Raw genomic sequence first — 24,162 nt, forward strand, 5'->3', positions numbered from 1 at the left:
ATCAAGGACCTCTGTACTTTGCTCCGTTGATCTTTCTGTCGATCCTGACTGGTCTACCAGTCCCTACTGCTGAAAAACACCCCCACAGCATGATGCTGCCACCACCATGCTTTAACGTAGGTTTCCTCCAGACGTGATGCTTGGCATTCAGGCCAAATAGTTCAATCTTGATTTCAACAGACCAGAGAATCTTGTTTCTCATGGTCTGTGTCCTTTAGGTGCCTTTTGGCAAACTCCAAGCGGGCTGTCATGTTCCTTTTACTCTAGAGTGGCTTCCGTCTGGCCACTCTACCATAAAGGCCTGATTGGTGGAGTGCTGCAGAGATCGTTGTCCTTCTGGAAGGTTCTCCCATCTCCACAGAGGAACTCTAGAGCTCTGTCAGTGACCATTCGGTTCTTGGTCACCTCCCTGACCAAGGCCCTTCTTCCCAGATTGCTCAGTTAGGATGTTTGTGCAGAACTTGTCAACTTAAATAGACTGTCATAAAGGTAGGAAATGTTTGAATCAGATTGGTGCCATCTCAGATGAGGCAAACACTCGAGTTTCTTGTCTGAACTGGTTTCGCTTCATTATAGAGAGCAGAACATGACATCTCTGTGATATGTTGCTTCAGGAACCAAGATAAAGTATGCAACAGGTTAGTAAAACATGCAAGTTGAAAAGGGAAAAGAAAACTCAATTTTCTCAAAGCAAACTACATGACATTAATAATCATTAATCATGACCTTTCATGAATGGGGCGATGAAGTCACCCTGATTTATGCACACAGGTTCACCAGGCACAAGATGACTAAAACCCCGGTCATAACGACAATCATCACCATAATTAACCACAATTTACATCTGCACATTATTAGACTTGTTCAATCAGAAATCAAAGCGCTTCCAGCACTCTCAGTAATTGAACACCAGCTAAATGAAGTCTGACTGGGCCCTCGCTCTAAACCCCGTGAAGCTGTCGACACTGGGCTTACTGATTAGCCTGGGCCATAAATATGTAATCAAAGGCAGCACAGCGACACTGGGCTCGCCCTCATTAACCTCCCCCTCACCTCCCCTTTACTCCAACAATGGCTAACCTGTGAAGACCTGTGCCTGTCACCCCCTCTCTGACAACATCAAAGGTGACAAAAGAACAGGTAGAATCATAGTGTCAAAGCAGAGAGCGCGGGAGGAGAGAGAGAGAGAGGGGGAGGCAGAGGAAGGGGGGATATACAGTGCAAGTGACTTAACGAACTGCAGCAGGATGACTCACCTAGTTGCCATGGCAACTTAAAACACTCGCTACTCTCTAATCGGCGATTTTGAACTGCTGCTCATGAAACCGGCGAGCGGAGAGGGGGGGATTTTTATGTTTCCGGAAATCATTGAAATACGTGGTGGTGGTAGTGTTGTGTGTGTGTGTGTGTATGCACAAAATGAGCACAAGGCTGACGCCGGGGTCACAAACTAGGACGTTTGACGTCAAATACACCCCAGGCCATACATACACCTCCCTCTCTTTCTCTAAAACACCTCACCTCTCTAATGCAGTCAAGCTGTGCTCCCTCTATAATGGGTTGCATTGTTGCACAGTATGAGTGGGTGCTGCTGGGGTGGTTTCTATGCCCTAAATGAGCAGCAGCTATGTACTACGCATCCCTACACACATACAAATCCTTTACGAGTTCTTAAATTGCTTAAGAATGCTTCAACCGTGAGAGTGAGAGAGTGAGAGAGAGAATACAGGAGTGTGTGGTGTGCAGTACAGGAGGCTCAGACTGGGGAGGTGGGCGCAAAAAATAAATAAATAAATAAATAAATAAAAAGACTACTACTATATGACAGATACAAATTCTAATGAACATTTCTATCACACTGTTGTTCCCTTACACTCACACGGTTGTTCACCTCTCTCACAAATCAGTCTCCCAACAGGCATTGCCCTACAAAGCCACGCTGTGATTCCTGTTATTTTAAAGCCCTATTTTCCAAATGTAACAGCTCCAGCATGGCACAGAGAGCAAACACAACAGACTCAGATGATGGTGAGGGAAAAAAATAAAATTCGGTCCGATACCCATTTTTGGGGGGGACAAACTTGCCGATATTCTATTTGATCAGAGTCAGAGAAATTAAAAAGAGTGTTTTCCACACTGAATTCTTATAAATTGCCATCCAAAAACAGCAATTGTCCAATAAATATGCTTCAAATGTTGATTTCTTACATTGTGAAATGAATAACATGAGAATGACTGCAAGTGTTCAGATAAGCATAAGATTCCCTTTTTTCATCCTATTTATTAAATATATTAGTTATCGGTGGATTTATCGTCCGATACCGATATAGAGGTAAAAAGGCCAATATTGGCAGATATCGGTAAATTGATATATCGGTCAGACTCTAAAGGGTAGTGGGTATAATTTCACAAAATACCCTCCACAGGACACCCAAGAGGAAGCAGTGGTGAATCAAATCAAAAATACAAATAATATTTTTGTGCTTCCCTTTGAAGAGGAGAGTACGGAATAAAATGTACCCTGAACATAAACAAGTTTCCGGTTTAAATTGACTTAACTTTAATTGGCAACACACAATGCACAAGAAGCCACGGCAGACAAATCGCTTAATGAAAGACTGCCAGGAAATAGTGAATTGAAAGGAAAAAAATTTAAAGAATGATGGATACTCTCTCTGCATGCTGTCCTCATGTAATTGGGTATGGACCGATTGGAAACATTACCACAGTTCAAACAAGCCCATAAAGGTCTATTGTGGAAAGATAAATAATGTAATCTCCTTGAAAACCAATATAATAAAAAAGCTAATGAAAACAATTTCCATCCCTTCTTATCTCTAAGAAGACAGAATGGCTAGGAATGGCTGAATTAGTGTTTTGAACTTCACAGTGGTTATAAGAGAGGAGGCGGTTTGGCCAATCTTCTATATTATGACTCAGGTAGGCGAATCACTGCAGTCAATAGGGAAAAGTAAAACATTAACCCAAAACTAACCCATACTAGAATGAGTCATAAAATAAAAAATAAAAAAAGGCAAATAGCTGTGTGGTCTTATCATGGCATCTATCAAATGTACTGCTATCAGTTAACAAATCAGAAGATTACAGGGACACAGGAACAATCCAATTTCAGATTAGATTCCTAGATGCTATACAATCTAATCTTCACTGTTTCCATCTTATCTTTTGATATAATATGCCTGGTGGGCTTTTTGTATTAATTCAATACTGGATCCCTGTCGCTTTGAGGGAGTGAAACGCATAGTTGGCTATAGATTTGAAATACTTAGTGTGTAATATATTCTACATCACAGCCGGTGACTAGGGCTTTAACAGTGGACCAAGAATGACTATACCGTGTCTCTAACCGGACCCATGACACCAACAGCATGCAGTAATTAGCAGAGGCAGGCGAGGACTTATTGAGTGCTTCTAGCACCTTATGTTACAACATTTGTTCAAGACAGCCAATATAAGTCTACCTTCAGGCATTAGCTACTGCTATACTATATTACTATGACATCAAACTGTTAGAATGTGAGAAATGACCAATGCTAAATCAATGTCCTCAATGCAAAACATAAATATATCAATACTCCATATAAATATGTGCACATCACAGCAAGTTACAGACAGAGAGAAAAAGAGTTCTAAGGACAGTAGAAATGAACCCAACAACCAAGTCCATGGACATTCTCAGAGCCTGAGGTACTCAACTTCATCTGCTCCCTCCTCTTCCAGACTCCTCTCAGCGATGACCTTGTCCAATCACTAATCTGAGCCGGGGCAAAGTGACTCACTGGTCCATAGTAGCAGCCAGCCCACAGACTCACTGGGCTGATGCAATTACAGATTGACTGACCAGCTCTTCCGAAGAGACGGATGGACTCACTCACTAGTACATAGATGACACCAGGGACAATTCAATATCCTCCTGAGGACAGATCTGGGATGATAATCTAATCCAGGGCTCTCCAACCCTGTCCCTGAAGAGCTACCATCCTGTAGGTCTTCGCTCAAACCCTAATCTACCCATCTGAACCTAATAATTACCTGGTTGACAAGCTGAATCGGGTTAGTTAAAACAGGGGTTGGAGCAACAACAACAAAAAACTACAGGAGGGTTGCTCTCCAGGAACAGGGATGGAGAGCCCTGATCTAATCTAATAATGGCGACAGAGGGGATGGCCACCTGACCAAGTGTGTGTTTATGTGCTGATCATATATATATATATATATAGTAAAAAAAAACTGTCAACTGCATTTATTTTCAGCAAACTTAACATGTGTAAATATTTGTATGAACATAAGATTCAACAACTGAGACATACTGAACAAGTTCCACAGACTTGTGACTAACAGAAATTGAATGTGTCCCTGAACAAAGGGGGGAGGGGTCAAAATCAAAAGTAAACAGTCAGTATTTGTTGTGGCCACCAGCTGCATTAAGTACTGCAGTGCATCTCCTCCTCATGGACTGCACCAGATTTGCCAGTTCTTGCTGTGATATTTACATTTAAGTCATTTAGCAGACGCTCTTATCCAGAGCGACTTACAAATTGGTGCATTCACCTTATGATATCCAGTGGAACTGTTACCCCACTCTTTCACCAAGGCACCTGCAAGTTCACAGACATTTCTGGGGGGGGGGGATGGCCCTAGCCCTCACCCTCCGATCCAAAAGGTTCCAGACGTGCTCAATGGGATTGAGATCCGGGCTCTTCGCTGGCCATGGTAGAACACACATTCCTGTCTTGTAGGAAATCACGCACAGAACGAGCAGTATGGCTGGTGGGATTGTCATGCTGGAGGGTCATGTCAGGATGAGCCTGTAGGAAGGGTACCACATGAGGGAGGAGGATGTCTTCCCTGTAACGCACAGCATTGAGATTGCAGGCAATGACAACAAGCGCAGTCCGATGATGCTGTGACACACTGCCCCAGACCATGAAGGACCCTCCACATTGATCCCACTCCAGAGTACAGGCATCGGTGTCACGCTCATTCCTTCGACAATAAACACGAATCCGACCATCACCCCTGGTGAGACAAAACCGCAACTCGTCAGTGATGAGCACTTTCTGCCAGTCCTGTCTGGTCCAGCAACGGTGGGTTTGTGCCCATAAGCGACGTTGTTGCCGGTGATGTCTGGTGAGGACCTGCCTTACAACAGGCCTACAAGCCCTCAGTCCAGCCTCTCTCAGCCTATTGCGGACAGTCTGAGGACTGATGGAGGGATTGTGCATTCCTGGTGTAACTCGGGCAATTGTTGTTGCCATCCTGTACCTGTCCCGCAGGTGATGTACTGATCCTGTGCAGGTGTTGTTACATGATCAGCTGTCCGTCCTGTCTCCCTGTAGCCCTGTCTTAAGCATCTCACAGTACGGACATTGCAATTTATTGCCCTGGCCACATCTGCAGTCATGCCTCCTTGCAGGATGCCTAAAGCACATTCATGCAGATTAATCTTTCTTTTGGTGTTTTTCAGAGCCAGTAGAAAGGCCTCTAGTGTCCTAGGTTTTCATAACTGTGACCTTAATTGCCTACCGTCTGTAAGCTGTTAGTGTCTTAACGACCTTTTCACAGGTGCATGTTCATTAGTTGTTTATGGTTCATTGAACAAGCATGGGAAACAGTGTTTAAACCCTTTACAATGAAGGTCTTTGAAGTTATTGATAAGAATTATATATAGACAGGCCTGAAAATTGGAAGATATAGATAGATATATATATATATATATATATATATATATATATACGCCATCGTTTCATATGATCGAAAAGAGCTTCTGGACATCAAAACAGTGATTACTAAACTCGTCAGATGTGGCAGGGCTTGCAAACTATCACAGATTACAAAGGGAAACAGAGCCGCGAGCTTCCCAGTGACACGAGCCTACCAGACGAGCTAAACCTTCTACGCTTGCGTCGAGGCAAGTAACACTGAACCATGCATGAGAGCACCAGCTGTTCCGGACGACTGTGTGATCACGGTATCCTTAGCCGATGTGAATAAGTCCTTTAAACAAGTTAACATTCACAAGGCCGCAGGGCCAGACGGATTACCAGGATGTGTAATCCGAGCATGCGCTGACCAACTGGCAAGTGTCTTCAATGACATTTTCAACCTCGCCCTGACCTAGTCTGTAATACCTACATGTTTCAAGCAGACCACCATTGTCCCCGTGGTTACATACAACCTCATGCTAAATCACATTAGCTCAACTGTCCCACGGGGGGGTGGGGGACCAATCCCGTAGAGGTTAAACAATACAGATACCATTTCAAATATTAAAAGATTCCCTACGCAGAAATCCCTCCGCCATTTCCTGGTTGCAAAAATTCTAATAGTTTGCCTCACTTCAGTTTGTGACAAAACAAGCAAGTAAAAAGTGTAGAGAATATTTTTTTCCATAACCAAAGTTATCGTATTTTCAGCTGGTGTACAAAACAGAAAGGAAAAGATGCAAAAACAAACAAACTTAACGGGAAGCATAGAAATAGTGCACATAGAACAGATGGACTGCATCTTAGATTTGCTTTCAGTGAGAATTACAGAGCTATAACACAATTTCTATGTGAATTTGGTTAGTCACCCAAAAAGTTACATATGGCAGCTTTAACTTGATTATATAACTCAAATGTCAAACAGTATTTTCAAATCAAAAGTTTATTTGTCACATGCGCCGAATAGAACAGGTGTAGACCTTACAGTGAAATGCTGACTTACAGGATCTAACCAATAGTGCAAAAAAGGTATTAGGTGAACAATAGTTACGAAATAAAACAGTAAAAAAAGACAGTGAAAAACAGTAGCGAGCCTACATACAGACATCGGTAAGTCAGGCTGATTGAGGTAGTATGTACATTTGGTTAAAGTGACTATGCATATATGATGAACAGAGAATAGCAGTAGCGTAAAGGGGGTTGTCGGGTGGTGGGACAATGCAGATAGCCTGGTTAGCCAATGTGCGGGAGCACTGGTTGGTCGGGCCAACTGAGGTAGTATGTACATGAATGTATAGTTAAAGTGACTTTGCATATATGATAAAGAGGGGGGTTGGGGGCACACAATGCAAATAGTCCGGGTAGCCATTTGATTACCTGTTCAGGAGTCTTATGGCTTGGGGGTAAAAACTGTTGAGAAGCCTTTTTGTCCTAGACTTGGCACTCCGGTACCGCTTGCCATGCGGTAGTAGAGAGAACAGTCTATGACTGGGGTGGCTGGGGTCTTTGACAATTTTTAGGGCCTTCCTCTGACACCGCCTGGTGTAGAGGTCCTGGATGGCAGGAAACTTAGCCCCAGTAATGTACTGGGCCGTACGCACTACCCTCTGTAGTGCCTTGCGGTCGGAGGCCGAGCAGTTGCCGTACCAGGCTGTGATGCAACCAGTCAGGATGCTCTCGATGTTGCAGCTGTAGAACCTTTTGAGGATCTCAGGATCCATGCCAAATCTTTTTAGTTTCCTGAGGGGGAATAGGCTTTGTCGTGCCCTCCTCACGACTGTCTTGGTGTGTTTGGACCATTCTAGTTTGTTGGTGATGTGGACACCAAGGAATTTGAAGCTCTCAACCTTCTCCACTACAGCCCCGTCGATGAGAATGGGGGCGTACTCAGTCCTCCTTTTCCTGTAGTCCACAATCATCTCCTTAGTCTTGGTTACGTTGAGGGCACCACCCGGCCAGGTCTCTGACCTCCTCCCTATAGACTGTCTCGTCATTGTCGGTGATCAGGCCTAACACTGTTGTGTCGTCCGCAAACTTGATGGTGTTGGAGTCGTGCCTAGCCATGCAGTCGTGGGTGAACAGGGAGTACAGGAGGGGACTGAGCATGCACCCCTGAGGGGCTCCAGTGTTGAGGATCAGCGTGGCAGATGTGTTGCTACCTACTCTCACCACCCGGGGGCGGCCCGGCAGGAAGTCCAGGATCCAGTTGCAGAGGGAGGTGTTTAGTCCCAGGATCCTTAGCTTTGTGATGAACTTTGAGGGTACTATGGTGTTGAACGCTGAGTTGTAGTCAATGAATAACATTCTCACGTAGGTGTTCCTTTTGTCCAGGTGGGAAAGGGCAGTGTGAAGTGCAATAGATTGCATCATCTGTGGATCTGTTTGGGCGGTATGCAAATTGGAGTGGGTCTATGGCTTCTGGGATGTTGTTGATGTGAGCCATGACCAGCCTTTCAAAGCACTTCATGGCTACGGACGTGAGTGCTACGGGTCTGTAGTCATTTAGGCAGGTTGCCTTTGTGTTCTTGGTCACAGGTACTATGGTGGTCTGCTTGAAACATGTTGGTATTACAGACTCAATCAGGGACATGGGACATGTTGAAAATGTCAGTGAAGACACCTGCCAGTTGGTCAGCACATGCCCGGCGCACACGTCCTGGTAATCTGTCTGGCCCCGCAGCCTTGTGTATGTTGACTTGTTTAAAGGTCTTACTCACATCGGCTATGGAGAACGTGATCACACAGTCGTCCGGAACAGCTGATGCATGCCTCAGTGTTGCTTGCCTCGAAGCGAGCATAGAAGTGATTTAACTCGTCTCGTAGGCTCGTGTCACTGGGCAGCTTGCGGCTGTGCTTCCCTTTGTAGTCTAATAGTTTGCAAGCCCTGTCACATATGACGAGCGTCAGAGCCGGTGTAGTATGATTCAATCTTAGCCCTGTATTGACGCTTTGCCTGTTTTATGGTTCGTCGCAGTGCATAGCAGGATGTCTTGTAAGCTTCCGGGTTAGAGTCCCGCACTTTGAAAGCGGCAGCTCTACCCTTTATCTCAGTGCGAATGTTGCCTGTAATCCATGGCTTCTGGTTGGGGTATGTACGTACAGTCACTGTGGGGACGACGTCCTCGATGCACTTACTGATAAAGCCAGTGACTGATGTGGTGTACTCCTCAATGCCATCGGAAGAATCCCGGAACATGTTCCAGTCTGTGATAGCAAAACAGTCCTGTAGTTAGGTATCTGCTTCATCTGACCACTTTTTTATAGACCGAGTCACTGGCGCCTCCTGCTTTAATTTTTGATGGTAAGCAGGAATCAGGAGGAGAGTTGTGGTCGGATTTACCAAATGGAGGGCGAGGGAGAGCTTGGTACGCATCGCTGTTTGTGGAGTACAGGTGATATAGAATTTTTCCCCCTCTGATTGCACATTTAACATGTTGATAGAAATTTGGTAGAACTGATTTAAGTTTCCCTGCATTAAAGTCTCCGGCCACTAGGAGCGCCGCCTCTGGGTGAGTGGTTTCCTGTTTGCTTATACAGCTGACTGAGTGCTGTCTTAGTGCCAGCATCTGTCTGTGGTGGTAAATAATCAGCCACAAAAAGTATAGCTGAAAACTCTAGGCAATTAGTGTGGCCTGCAATTTATCACAATATACTCTACTTCAGGCGAGCAAAATCTAGAGACTTCCTCAGATTTCGTGCACCAGATGTTGTTTACAAATATGCTCAGACCCCCCCCCCCACATTCATCTGTACAAACAATAGTACGCAAGTACAAACACCATGGGACCACGTAGCCGTGGAATCCCAGAACAACAGCAAAGGACCTTGTGAAGATGCTGGAGGAAACAGGTACAAAAGTATCTATATATATATCCACAGTAAAACGAGTCCTATAATCGACATAACCTGAAAGGCTGCTCAGCAAGGAAGAAGCCACTGCTCCAAAACCGCCATAAAAAAGCCAGACTATGGTTTGTAACTGCACATGGAGACAAAGATCGTACATTTTGGAGAAATGTCCTCTGGTCTGATGAAACAAAAATAGAACTGTTTGGCCATAATGACCATCGTTACGTTTGGAGGAAAAAGGGGGAGACTCGCAAGCCGAAGAACACCATCCCAACCATGAAGCACGGGGGTGGCAGCATCATGCTGTGGGGGTGCTTTGCTGCAGGAGGGACTGGTGCACTTCACAAAATAGATGGCTTCATGAGGAAAGAAAATGATGTTGAAGCAACATCAAGACATCAGTCAGGAAGTTAAAGCTTGGTCTCAATGTGGTTCTTCCAAATGGACAATGACCCCAAGCATACTTCCAAAGTTGTGGCAAAATGGCTTAAGGACAACAAAGTCAAGGTATTAGAGTGGCCATCACAAAGCCCTGACCTCATCCTATAGAAAATGTGTGGGAAGAACTGAAAAGGCGTGTGCGAGCAAGGAGGCTTACAAACCTGACTCAGTTACACCAGGTCTATGAGGAAGAAATTCACCCAACTTATTGTGGGAAGCGTGTGGAAGGCTACCTGAAACGTTTGACCCAAGTTAAAGGCAATGCTACCAAATACTAATTGAGTGTATGTAAACTTCTGACCCACTGGGAATGTGATGAAAGAAATAATTCTCTCTAATATTTTTCTGACATTTCACATTCTTAAAATAAAGTGGTGATCCTGACTGACCTAAGACAGGGAATTTTTACTAGGATTAAATGTCAGGAATTGTGAAAAACGGAGTTTAAATGTATTTGGCTAAGGTGTATGTAAACTTCTGACATCAACTGTAGACATTTAATAATCTCATGAATGTAATGCACAGTTGACACTATTGTCCAGGGAACACTTTACTTGAAGCCCCCACCAACCCCTACATAACACTGTTGTAACAGTAACACTGTATTTATGTTGTATGTACCTTATCAGCCTACCAGCTGTAAAGTTCAGTTCGGAAATCAAAAATTCTTCTTCATTTCTCTATCGCTCCACCTCTCCATCGATCTCAATCCCTCAGTCTCTCACCTGTCATAGTGAAACCCTGAGAATAGATGATCTCTCCATCTCCGTAGAAGAGTTCGTCGTCATCCTCATCATCCTGGTCGGCGTAGCCGTGCAGGTGCTCCAGGTAGGGCAGCACGGTCATACTACGCCACGCGTCCCTCCGGTCAGCACTGGGAGGCATGGGCACCAGAGGCTCCGTTGCAGGGTGTTTCTTCCTCACCCAGCTAAAACCACAGAACATTGGTTATAGAATAAAAATTCCCAAAACTTAAAATAAGATACAATCTTAGTTTTGGGCCCCTACCTAATTTTTTGGGGCGATATATGCCTTTCATTTAGGACCCATCAAGCTTATTCTTTATTTGTGCAGCTAATTTAGCCAGGTGAGTCAGTTGAGAACCAATTCTTAATAATGCTGGAGATGCCCAAGGCAAAAGACTCAGCGACACCTTATTTGCTTAAGGTGTCATACTTTGGGATTTTAGCAATTAGACCCTTTATCTACTTAACCAGAGTCATATTAACTTGTGGATAAAATGTGCATCTCTGTGTCCAGTATGTTAGAGGTAGTTTCACGAGCCAATGCTAAATAGTGTTAGCACAATGACTGGAAGTCTATGGGTATCTGCTTCAAGTCATTGCGCTAATGCTAGTTAGCAACTTCCTTCAAACTTCACGCATCTGACTCAGGCGAAGTCGATAAAGGACCTCATTGTCAAAATCCCGAAGAATCCCTTTAAACAAGAGGATTTGCTTATGGAAACATCACAATACAGTGCCTTTAGAAAATATTAACATCCCTTTGCTTTTTTCTCCCAAGAAATGTGTTACAACCGGAATTTAAAATGTATTCAATTGTGCGTTACTGGCCTCACACACACAACCCCATAATGTGAAAGTGGAATTATGTTTGTGAATTTTTACAAATTAGTTAAAAATGAAAAGTGTTATGGCAAGCCTAAATAAGTTCAGGAGTAAAACTTTGCTTAACAAGTCACATAAGTTGCATATGTAATAATAGTGTTTAACATGATTTTTGAATTACTTCCACATCTCTGTTTCCCCACACATACAGATAATTGTAAGGTCCCGCAGTCAAACAGTGAATTTCAACCAGTAAGACCAGGGAGGTTTTCCAATGCTTGTAAATGAGAACTTGTTCTCAACTAGCCTACCTGATTAAATAAAGGTGAAATAAATAAATTAAATAAATAAATGCCTCGCAAAAGGCAGGCACCGATTGGTAGATGGGTAAACATTTTAAAAGCAGACATTGAATATCCCTTTGAGCATGTTGAAGTTATTAAATCCACTTTTGATGGTGTACCAATACACCCAGTCACTACAAAGATACAGGCATCCTTCCTAACTCAGATGCCGGAGAGGAAACCGCTCAGGGATTTCACCATGTGGCCAATGGTGATTTTAAAACAGTTACCGAGTTTAATGGCTGTGATTGGAGAAAACTGAGGATGGATCAACAACATCGTAGTTACTCAAGAATACCAACCTAAATGACAGAGTGAAAAGAAGGAAGCCTGTACAGAATAAAGATTCCAAAATATGCATCCTGTTTGCAATAAGGTACTAAAGTAAAACTGCAAAAAAAAATCCTGAATAGAAAGCGTTATTTTTGTGGCAAATCCTACACATTTGAGTTGCTTACCAAGATGACATTGAATGTTCCACGTTATAGTTTTGACTTAAAAATCGGCTTGAAATTCTATGGCAGACTTGAAAATGCCTGTCTAGCAATGATCAACAACCAACTTGACGGAGCTTGAAGAATTTTAAAAAGAAAAATGTGCAAATATTGTACAATCCAGGTGTGCAAAGCTCTTAAAGACTTACCCAGAAAGACTCACCTGTAATCGCTGCCAAAGGTGATTCTAACATGTATTGCCTCAGGGTTGTGAATACTTATGTCAATTAGATATTTCCATATTTCATTTTCAATACATTAGAATATATATACATTTTTTTAAAGCAGGTTTTCACTTTGTCATTATGGAGTATTATGTGTAGATGAGTGAATTATAATTTGTAGAATCCATTTTGAATGCAACAAAATGTAGAATAAGTCAAGGGGTATGAACGCATTCTGAATGCACTGTATATGTAACATATGCAACATCCTTGTTAAATGTGTGAAAGAAACTACTAAAGGGGGAATGTCCCAGGGCTCTGCAGCTGACATGTAGAGGAACATGGGGACAGGCATTGACATCTCTATGACAAAGAGGCAAGCTTCTGTCATATGCCACGTCATTAGACAGTGTGTGTTCTCTCAAGACCTGGGTTCAAATACAATTTCAATTATTTTAAATTACTTTTAAATACATTTCAAAGTAAGAATTTCTAGATTTTTTTCCTTTGAAGATACATTCTAATATTCCACTAATTGTATTTGGAAATACAGTTGGAAAGTATCAGCGTGTATTTGAAAATACTCAAATACACAGGCAAGTGTATTTTCAAATACAAATACTCCCTTGCATTTGAATCCAGGTCAGTTTGGGCCTAGAGTTTTGAAATAATGTATTTGGGAATAAGTATTTGAAAATAGTTTCAAATAGCAGGCCGTTTATAGAAATGTTTTAAAATACTCCTAAGACTGGTAGTTGATTCAGCACCACATTATTAGAAAATACTCAATTACATAGAATAAGTATTTAAATAACAAATACTTAGATAATGTATTTGAAGCCAGGTCTGGTTCTCTCTTACTCATTTACACATCAAATAGCGTGCACACACACTAGGGGCTCCTAATTAGGGGGCATGGTGGAAACAGCTGGTCTCCCCCAAGAGCACAGGCCTTTCATGTGTTTCATATTCAAAAAAGACACTCCCTGTCATCCATTACTATCATAGTAATTTGACATGCAAATACTCAACTACTGTACTGAAGTACAGTACAGAGATAGAGACTTGTTAGTGTAAAAAGCCTACTCCCAAGCCAGCTTCAAAGCCAAATCTCCAGTGTCCTCACATTGGGCTAAATACTAGTGATGGGGGGGTTCCCCTCGTCTCTCTGCAGCAGACATATGGTGAGCAATATGTTTGGAACACCAAATCGCAATAAAATCACAATATCGAATCACAATACTGTATCGTATTGTGAGGTCCCTGGAAAACACCCAGCTCTAGTAAATACAGGACAACAAAGTAGTCTTTGCAGCCAGACATGATTTGCTCTGAAGTAGGCAGACTATAAGTGCAGATTAAGGACAACATAAGCAGAGCCGCAATGCACAACAATAGAGCGATGTGTCATGACAACTGACCAAGGATTTCTTTGTCATTCTCACTGCAGTATGTGTCACCACTAAATCTCCTGCATGTCATGAAGCAGAATCATTTTGACAGGGCTCATATTTTAGGAGGCAGAAATGTCCCACGTCCCCTTCCTCCTATTGCCAGAAATAGTGAAGAGCTAAGCAACACACTATGTAACAGGCAGCTTCCTTTCGGAGAGAGGAGTGAGTAATGGTAGAGGCCTGTGGAGACCTTGGCCTTTTGTTTCGTAACACATGCAGCGTCAGTGACGACAGCCTTGCCATGGGGCCACAGAGGTAGGTGTATCTGCGCACAGTATGAGTGCGTGTGTGGGTGCATGCGTTTTCTGTACATTGTGACTTGGGATTGATTGTGTGCGTTTTCTGTACGTTGCGTGTACAACTCCTCTTTTACGTTCAATCTACACCTCCGTCCAAAATCTTCTCCATCTTTTCCATGATTATAACAGGACACACTCCCACTCACTGATCAAGTGCTGCAGCCATTCTCCTCCACCTCCGCTCACTAGTTATATAAAGAAGGCTAACCAATGGAATAAGCAATAAGCAGTTACTTAAAGCAACTGATATATGTATACTGAACAAAAATATAAAATGCAAAAGTGTTGGTCCCATGGGTCATGAGCTGAACTAAAAGATCACAGAAATGTTCCATACAACATTCCACAGGCCACAATCAACAGCCTGATCAACTCTATGAGAAGGAAATGTGTAGCACAGCATGAGGCAAGCGGTGGTCACACCAGATACTGACTGGTTTTCCGATCCATGCCCCTACTTAAATATATATATTTTTTCAAACATATCTGTGACCAACAGATGCATATCAGTATTCCCAGTCATGTGAAATCCATAGATTTGGGCCTATTGAATGTATTTCAATAGGCCCTGATTTCCTTATATGAACTATAACTCAGTAAAATATTTGAAATTGTTGCGTCTATATTTGTGTTCAGTGTCTTCATTGTGATGTGCATTTAAGACAAGGCCAGTAAAATGTGTAGGGTAGGATAATACATTGTGTGTGTGTGTGTGTGTGTGTGTGTGTGTGTGTGTAGGGTAGGATAATACATTGTGTGTGTGTGTGTGTGTGTGTGTGTGTGTGTGTGTGTGTGTAGGGTAGGATAATAAGTATCAAGCCTCCATAATGCAGCCTAGTGAAGCTGCTTCACCTAATGAGAATGGGGCCCCTAAGGAGCCGGGACATTAAAGTTGCATTGACTCCAGCATGGTGTCGCTACCCATTGTAATTCTCCTTAATGTTAATATTTGCACAGAGCTGGGTAATTAATTTTAAAGACCCATCTGCCCTTTTGCCTGGTTAAATATTTATACAGTCGTTTCTCTCCAGCTCCTATTTACGCCTCCTTATCCTTGGTTTATTTTGGCATGGCCACACATAGAAGGACCACATATGAAGGAGCGATTGATTACATACTCTTGAATAATTTTTATTAACATGCTTGAAATGCTTGTTATTAACATGCACTAAGGTAGGTTAGGCAACACGGGACGCACTACATCCTATCATGATGTGCAATCCATACCTGGAAGTGAAAGGAACTTGAAGTTAAAACAAATTAATAAGCTATGAATAAGCCATGTTAATAAACTGAATATTGAAAAAGCATATGCTAGACGTATCTAAACCAACTCGCCAACACAGTTCATTTAATGCGATGCAGTGCCGTAGACCGCTGCGCCACTCGGGAGGCCAACATAGTTCATTACAAGCATGTGTATGTATCTACACTACCTGTTTTCATCATCTTTCTCTCATTCCATTTTGCACCCAATACAGTGAGCCAAAATGAAATATGATTTTAAAGCGGTTTTGAGAGGCCCACGGTGAATACAATACGTGATTTTCCCTCCCTCCCTCCCCGCGCTCTAGCATCACACAGATACGCTTCAGTCATCTGTTGCCGTGGTAACTGCAGCCGGCATTCACCAGAGCATCAGCCCATGTTGTCAAGAGTCTTTAAGGGCTTGGGGGGGGGGGAACTGGAAAGTTAGGAGTAGAGAGAGGCAGCGATAGATTGGCTGGGCAGGGAAATGCTGCCTGTCTGACTGATGCCTTTTTAACTACAGCTCATCAGAAGCCCTGAGGTAGCACCAAATAAGGCAACAGCTCTCACTACCACATGACTTCTTGGTGATGTTAGATAGAGGCATACAAAAGGTTGGAAGCATAATTGGTTGTAACTAGGGTTGAATGGCGGGAACCCGGTTACCGAGATGTATTGCCCAAAACCACTCCCTTCTCCCAGGATAAATAGCTGCGAGAACCCGGTAAATTATTTACATGAAAAGCATGGCGTGAAATGGAACTGTTAAATTATATGCAATGTCTAAATCTGGCTTCGCTACGGCCTCTGCATGATGAATCAATCCTCAGGGTAGACAGCCCATCTCACTATGGAGCAGCAGTTGCATGTAGACCCATGATCTCATCACGGTAACTTTATTTTCTTGTGACAGGTAGGCCTACACTTGCTGCAGCATAGCCTATGTTACAATAACATAAAGACAGAATGCGTGTCTAATTTACCCATCCATCCATCTGGAGTTAAACTGCAGTTGCAGTTTAAAAACAGCCCATCACTCGAATATCTTTACTTTAAATCATTGCACGCGCGCGCACTCTTTCTATGTCCTCTCTCTCCATCAACTACATTCAAATTGCATCCAAAACAGTTGTTCTAGATTTATATATAGACGTCCTAGTCTATGTCTTTCAGGTAATAAATTCAATGCAGTATCAGCCTTTATATTAGGCTAATTAATGATGGGTTATGCATAATAAGCTTGTAACTTATAGCCACTATCTCTTGCGCAATACGGAACCTCCCGTGTTCCGCTGGCCTCTCTCCTGAAATAATGCTCCTTAGCTCTTGGAGTCCCATGCAGGAAAAACTAGACTGGAATAGCTTGCTGGACATGATTTCTTATTCCAATAGACTATTCGAATAGGGATGCAAGCTCGTTTCCTGAATGCTAAATACAGCAGCCAATAGAACTCATGGGTAGTGTGAAAGAAGAGCAAACGCGCAATAGCGGTCTGTAGCAGTTATTTGTTCAGACCCTTAACCGTTCAATCTTCGTGAAGAGAAGTGAAAGCCTTTTGCGTCTAATTCTAAACCTATATTATTCAAGGATGTTATTAGAATGATGAAGATAAGGGCAACAAAACATTTCATTTAACTGTTGAAAGCGAGGAAGGGATGAAGCAACAATAGAGAGAAAGAGAAGGTAGGCTATAACATTACGGGAAATATTTAAGATATATATGCGTCAGCCTACTGATTATATAAACAGGCCCTATTACATTTCAAAATTAAAATAAAATTTGCTAGCCCATACTTGTAACTTTGTAAGCCCCATGGGCTATTATGTGTTTCTGTGGTGCGTAATGTGCAGTAGCCTATATCATATAGGTTATGTATTGTATAAAAGCCTGTTCCAACACAATGGGCCTCATATTAGACCTCCACATGATCCAAGAAAGAGGCAGTGGGTTCTGTTTTCTCCTCCCATCATTATGGAAATGATACAATTTGGCCTTCAACAGAGCACAGATGCAAATGACAACAAATCTATCACAAAAGTGACAGCTTGTTTCCTCGAGCACTTTACATTCATCATCCTATGTTGAAAAGAAATAGATTGGACATTGCTCATCACCGGACTGCTGCCCCCCCCCCAATTAATCTCTGATTTAATTTTCATTTCAATTAAGAGCACTCTCTTCAGCAAGTATGGAGGTAAGTTCAATTGCTGCTTCAGCTAGAAAAGGAGCACGATGACTTACTTGTGTTGTCTAATGTTTTGTATTGAGAACCTCTTCTCAGGGTCATACTCAAGCATTCCTGGAAGAAAAATACAAAAATTTATTATTGACAGTTTCGTAATAATTTGATGAGATGCATTTATTCCTTTCATTATGTCCTTATTTTTGTGCGGTGTATAAAATCAGGGCTATTTGACAACAATGAAAACAGACAATTGAGCATAATGACCGTTTCCATCGAGAAAAACAGAGTGCCTGTCCTTCGAACACATCTTTATCTGAGAAATGTTTTCAGTACACTGCATATTCGTGATACATCAAAATAACAATTGTTGTGACACACAAGGTACAATCACACCAGAGCCATCTCCAAAAGACAAACCTCCAAGAATGAATCACTACTAACTGCTAAGTACATTTGAGTGGTCAAATTAAGTCCAATAAAGAGGAAAATCTATAATTCTGTGGCCATCTTGTAATGAGTGATTCCCCACAAAACCAGGACAAAAAGATGCCATGATTTGGGGGATTTTCACAAAATGTTATCCACTGAATGGTCCTTTGGAGGAATAATTGTTGACATATATATCTAAAAGCATAATTGAGAAATAATTGATCAAAGTTGGCATCCCTAAAATACTCTTACTACTGCAGCTAATGCTTTCATCTCTAATAAGGCTTAATAACATGAAATAGAATATTGGGAGTGCCAGCAGCAGTGTTAGTCAGTCTAGACCAGGGCTCTTTAACCCTGTTCCAGGAGTTACCCTCCTGTAGGTTCAGTCCAACCCCAGTTATAACTAACCTGATTAAGCTTATCCACCAGCTAATTATTAGAAACAGGTGACCTTGAGTAGGGTTGGAGTGAAACCCTACAGGAAGGTAGTTCTCCAGCAACAAGGTTGGAGAGCCCTGGTCTAGACTCTTACCTCTTAACAGGCTAGAGAGCAGAGGGCCACACTCCTCTGGAACACTGTAGTCTCCCTTCCCAATGTTCTCAAACAGCTTATAGATGTTGTCACCTTCGAAAGGGTACAGGCTGGTTGTTATGTTATAACTGAAAGAAAAAAATACAATTCCAAAATCAAGAAGAGTACTTTAATGAAGAATAATCTCCAGGGGTGCAACTTTCACCGGGGATGCATGTCCCCCCCACATTCTTAAATTACATTTTTGCCCCCCCCAGTATCATCATTGGAATGTGGCACAAAAACGAGGCAACAGTGTGGTTTAGGACCATGCGGACGCCTCCGAGCAGCCATGTAGGTTTCACATTATTAGACAGCAAAGCATGTTCAATTCAATAAATTGTATTTTTCCCCCAAGAGGCATGAAATAAATATGCCAACTGAAACAATTAATGTCGGAGTGGCCACTCACAGTGTGACACCAGCAGACCAGATGTCCACTTTGAACCCTGAGAAGGTGTCCAGGCCGTTGGCGATCTCTGGGGGCTGGAAGGCCGGAGAGCCCTGGCTCGTACAACACGTGTCGTCCTCTGCAAATGGGTGCAGCGCCTTGGGAGGGAAAACAGGAATACACAGATAATCATTCGGCCCCATAAAGGTAACCCAATTAAAGGGCAATATAAAGTGGATATCTGAAAACAGTCAGAGGACTAGGGGCTCACCTCTGCTACACCCAGGTCGGAGATTCTTAGTGCGCCATCCGTCGTCAGCAGTAGATTCCCTGGTTTAATATCTTTGTGAACTATTCCTTGGCTGTGCAAATATTCCAAGCCGTCTAGCAGCTGGCAAAAGTACCTGGGGAAAAATAGCAATACATCTGTATTAATGTCACTGTTTGGTGTTAGTGTTTGGCCAGATATCTTTAAGCCACATATCTATAACTATTGAATTGAGATGTAAGATAAACATACCCATGAGCTTGAAAGATTGGAAACCTTTTCTCATCAACACTGTCCAACATCTCCTGCATTCCACATACACAATATTCCATCACCATATACGTAGGCAGAGTCAAGGAAAAGAGACAAGGTGGCAATGGTGTCATACTGGTAATTTAGCAAGGCGCCAAAACAAACGTGCTATACATCATCACCAAAGGATTTATATTAATTCTACACAAATAACCTTGAATTCTAATGTCTACTACAGTACTGATCAATATGTGGTTGACTGACTAGTCACTAATCCATGAAACTAGCTAGATACACAAAATATAAATCTATCCAAGTCTGGGAACATGCAATGTCCTTGAGAATACATTCATCTTCCTGAATGGACCGAAGATGACAAGGCAATAAAAGCGTACAAATTGTCAAAATGAATGTCAAAACAATACTCATTTCTGTATTCACACTCCTCAGGGTCACTTATAGAAGGCACTCATCTAGCCAGCATCCTCGGCCAGAGCGGGGAGGAGAGAGGCATGAAAGGGGATCATTAGTTCCTATAATAATGTTCTCACCTCAACAATTACCCTAAAATGTCAATTGGGATTTATTTGACCTGACATTGGCAGAATCCTTCATGATCCTAAATAGCAGGTTCTAAAGCCATCTTAAGTGTTAACTGTACTAAAATGTATTGGGGAGACCCTTTTAATGTCAGAGACAAAGGCTACTGAGTGTCTATGTAGTGTAGAGCAGCAGACTAAGGACAAGCCAGAGATCATTACAATCAAAGACAGTGAGTTGGGGGGGCAGAAGGTAAATGCCTTGTGAAGTTAGTTAGTCCATCTGATTTAACCTTGCCTTTATCTCCCCAAGAGGCCAACAGAGACCCCTTGTGGTCATACTGCTGAATTACAGCAACATGAGCTTTGAAGGACAGTGCATGCTTGTTTTTACAGTTGATCTGCATAGCTTACTCGACAACTGTTCCATGGGACAAGATAATTCTCCAGATGTGAGGAAAAAGGCATCCCAAAATAGACTAGCCTAACCCACTATCCACACGTTATTATGCTTGGATAAATCTTATGCAGTGCTTGCGAAGGCTTTGTTAGTGCGACTTGTATGACTCGTGAGACATCACTATGGTTTAGATCAGGGGTGGGCAAAATTTTGGGTCGAGGGCCACATCGGGATTTTTGAAATTCAACAGAGGACCGCATTTTTTGGGGGACAAATTGTTTGTTAAAATCAATTTGCGGGGGCATCCTGAGTGGCGCAGCGGTCTAAGGCACTGCATCGCAGTGCTTGAGGCATCACTACAGACCCGGGTTAGATCCCAGGCTGTGTCACAGCTGGCCGTGACCGGGAGACCCACGAGGCAGCGCACAATTGGCCCATCGTCATCCGGGTTAGGAGAGGGTTTGGCAGACTGAGATTTCCTTGTCCCATCGCGCTCTAGCGAATCTTGTGGCGGGGCGGGCGCAGTGCACACTGATGCGGTCGCCAGGTGCACAGTGTTTCCTCTGACACATTGGTGCGGCTGGGTGAAGCGGGCATCATGTCAAGAAGCAGTACAGCTTGGCTAGGTCGTGTTTTGGAGGATGCACGGCTCTCGACCCTTGCCTCTCCCAAGCCCATAAGGGAGTTGTAGCGATGGGACAAGTCTGTAACTACCAATTGGATACCACGAAATTGGCGAGAAAAAAAATTAAAAAAATAATGTAATCTCCCAAAAAAAAGTACATTTAATGTTTCGTTGGCCGGATTCAAGTGCCGGATAGGACCCGCGGGGCATACTTTGCCCCTCCCCTTGGTTTAGATACTCATGCTAAAGAATAAAAACATTTTTTAAAGGATATATCTTTTGTTTCTCCTCATTATACAAAACTTCGACCAACTGGATAATATTCTTGTGCCTCAATCTTCGTAGCAGCTGAATCTCTCTGTAAAGAAATTAAAGTGTTTAGATATGGTAATAGGAAAACTGGAGTAATTGCACTATGAAATAATAATGCATTTTCACCAGCACTCACAACAAAAGATACAGGGCAAAAGTAATTTGAACAACCTTCATGTTGTTTTATCTTCTGGCCTTTCAAAGGCAAGATTTATTGAGATAAAAATTTGTGTCCTGAAAAGCTCAATTTACATTCCACTTCAAATCAATAGTGAGGTTAATTTTACATTCAGTAATTCCTCAGAGTAACTCCTGAAGTACATAATCTGACTAGAAGCTTATTCACACACCAAAACAACAAATCCATCATCAGCACAGATAGCTTATTCTGTAGATCAACACTAAAAACACTGAAAAGCCATGCAAAGCATTCCACATACTTTTTAACATTTTGCTCCCCATTGGGGATGCGTCTCAGCTTCTTCTTCTTGAGGATCTTGACTGCCCTCCTGCAGAGGGTCTCAGAGTCCAGCATCTCCTTCACCTTCCCGTAGGAGCCCTCCCCCAGCAGGTCTCCCATCAGGTACTTCCCAATCAGCTTGGCCTTCTTCCTCCGCGGCTCGTAGATGACTTCAGTGGAGTCGATGCGGTGGATGAAGGTTTGCATGCACATGGTCAAGTCGTTCTCCAAATAGTCCATGTGTTCATGGATGTCCTCGTCATTCATGGTTGCCGCTTCCCTTCAGCAACGTGACTGTTCTTTAATACTACTGTACTGTTTGTTTCTGGATGCCCTGGGTCGGACAATATGAAATTGCAAGAAAAATATTCCAATACTGAATATTGAAATGCAGGATGTTGCAACTGCAGAAAGGCTACAGAATGTTCTCCTTAACCTGCTGACCATGCAGCACTGCTTGAGCAGATAAGTGAGTGGATTGGGTTTGGGTACTGTCCAATATTACACTGTCTACAGTGTCTGGCTATGGTATGAGGGAATGGTTTGGTTCTTTGTTCTCTGATGATATAGGCCTATTCCCTCCTTCTTAGCCATGTCCTTGTGACACCTGGGACATGCAGTGTTGTGATGTGTGCAGCTTTCTTTGGTTCTTGGTGAATGTCATGTTTTGGGCAACTTAATTGTGAATCTGGTATATGATTTTCATTGAGTTCTTCTACAATGTTTAGCTGATCTAATTTTCTACCTCCATCCCATGTACCGAATAAATCCGGGGTACTTGCCAAGACTGCAAAACTGGTCTGCCAGCGTCAATGAATCGTTGCAGGGATCCTCAGATCTGCATTACAAATGCACAATCGCATAAGCATTTTGATAAAATCGCATAAGCATTTTGATGAAATTCACATCATGAGATGGCACCTTCCAAATGCTTGGAATATGACAAATACACACTACCAATGACATGGATGTGCTATCATAACGATTTACATTTGAATACTATCTCCAATTACAACAAACAATGCTAAATATTCTTGTGAACATCACATCCATTCAACAACAATAGCAGGTCATGGGTAATATACAGTAATCAGTGAGATAGGAAAGTGCAAACCAGCAGATAGCGAGCGAGGCTAGATAGCTTCCGTACGGGCACACAGAGGCACAATAACAATTCTGAGATTCGATTCATTGTAGCAGCCAACTCTTGTGTAATAACAATATCTCCCCAACTAGCTAGCCTGTTTGCCAAATAGCTCTTCACTACTGTAACGCTTCGCAGTCACATCCACAAACCAAGCAATGTTATTAGCATTCGGCTAGCTAGCTTAGCAAGCATACTAGATAGATAGCTAGTTAGCTAGCTAGCTAGCAAGCATACTAGATAGATAGCTAGCTAGCTAGCTAGCTAGCTATGTACGACCAACCTGCTAGATAACGTAACGAACGCTGCATTTATTTCACGTCCCCTGCCGCCACGTCATTTTTCATAACATTTGCAGTTACGGGGTACATGTTTTGTATGTTGAAAGAGGTCAACTTTACCTTGTATGCCACTTGACCGATATCATCGATTGCCCATGTAGAAGTGCTGGATGTCAGAAACGCCTCCATCTTGTTTACATACTCCATGCTCCAAACCAAAGACAGTAGAATATGAAGATAGGGTCAAACTGCTTCTCCAATAGAAATCCCCGATCACAGTTGTAGGCGATGTCATGGCGACGTTGACTAGCAAAGCGCATGCGTATAAATACGTAATCGTGTCTAATGGCCGTCTCGCGCTAAATTCAAACAAATCAAAGGCACTCCTTCGATATAAAGTTGTTTTAGACTAAAATAAAAACGTTTCAGTTTGTCACTTTCTCGAGATTGGAGTAGTAATATGTTCAACTACTTAAGTACTTGTCTTGAATCTAGGTTGTGCATTTAGATTTCGAGAAAATTAACAATTAAGGAATACTTTTTAATTTCTCTCATTAACTCATTCTCTCATTAACTTAAGCCCCAAACCCCGGCCTGGTCTGTTTGGTCTGTTTCGCAAGCGTTCCCGGAAGTCTCGCGATGTTGGCCTCTGGGTTTAGAAACGCTGTGTCCAAACCATAGAAATTCACCATGCAGAAATATATTTCAACCGT

General features: G+C 42.6%; 1 protein-coding gene across 4 annotated transcripts in view; it reads right to left on the minus strand.

Annotated features, from left to right (window-relative positions):
* Window positions 1-23,737, minus strand: part of LOC106613746 (serine/threonine-protein kinase STK11) — a 32,015-nt gene extending 8,278 nt beyond the window's left edge. The window contains exons 1-10 of one of the 4 annotated variants that reach the window (XM_014216319.2): window positions 23,570-23,736; window positions 22,807-22,862; window positions 22,005-22,358; window positions 21,527-21,610; window positions 19,689-19,778; window positions 19,440-19,572; window positions 19,190-19,326; window positions 18,739-18,866; window positions 17,831-17,888; window positions 10,742-10,944 (exon numbers count right to left, since the gene is read on the minus strand). In XM_014216319.2, coding sequence (XP_014071794.1) covers window positions 10,742-10,944; window positions 17,831-17,888; window positions 18,739-18,866; window positions 19,190-19,326; window positions 19,440-19,572; window positions 19,689-19,778; window positions 21,527-21,610; window positions 22,005-22,291 — 1,120 coding nt within the window. In that variant the 5' untranslated portion in view covers window positions 22,292-22,358; window positions 22,807-22,862; window positions 23,570-23,736. Of the gene's footprint in view, window positions 1-10,741; window positions 10,945-17,830; window positions 17,889-18,738; window positions 18,867-19,189; window positions 19,327-19,439; window positions 19,573-19,688; window positions 19,779-21,526; window positions 21,611-22,004; window positions 22,863-23,569 lie in introns of all 4 variants that reach the window. The other 3 variants (XM_014216318.2, XM_045687473.1, XM_014216320.2) reach the window with 3 other exon arrangements.
* Window positions 23,738-24,162: the final 425 nt, after the last annotated feature.

This window comes from Salmo salar, chromosome ssa10 (genome assembly GCF_905237065.1).
Source record: "Salmo salar chromosome ssa10, Ssal_v3.1, whole genome shotgun sequence".
Lineage (NCBI taxonomy): Eukaryota > Metazoa > Chordata > Actinopteri > Salmoniformes > Salmonidae > Salmo > Salmo salar.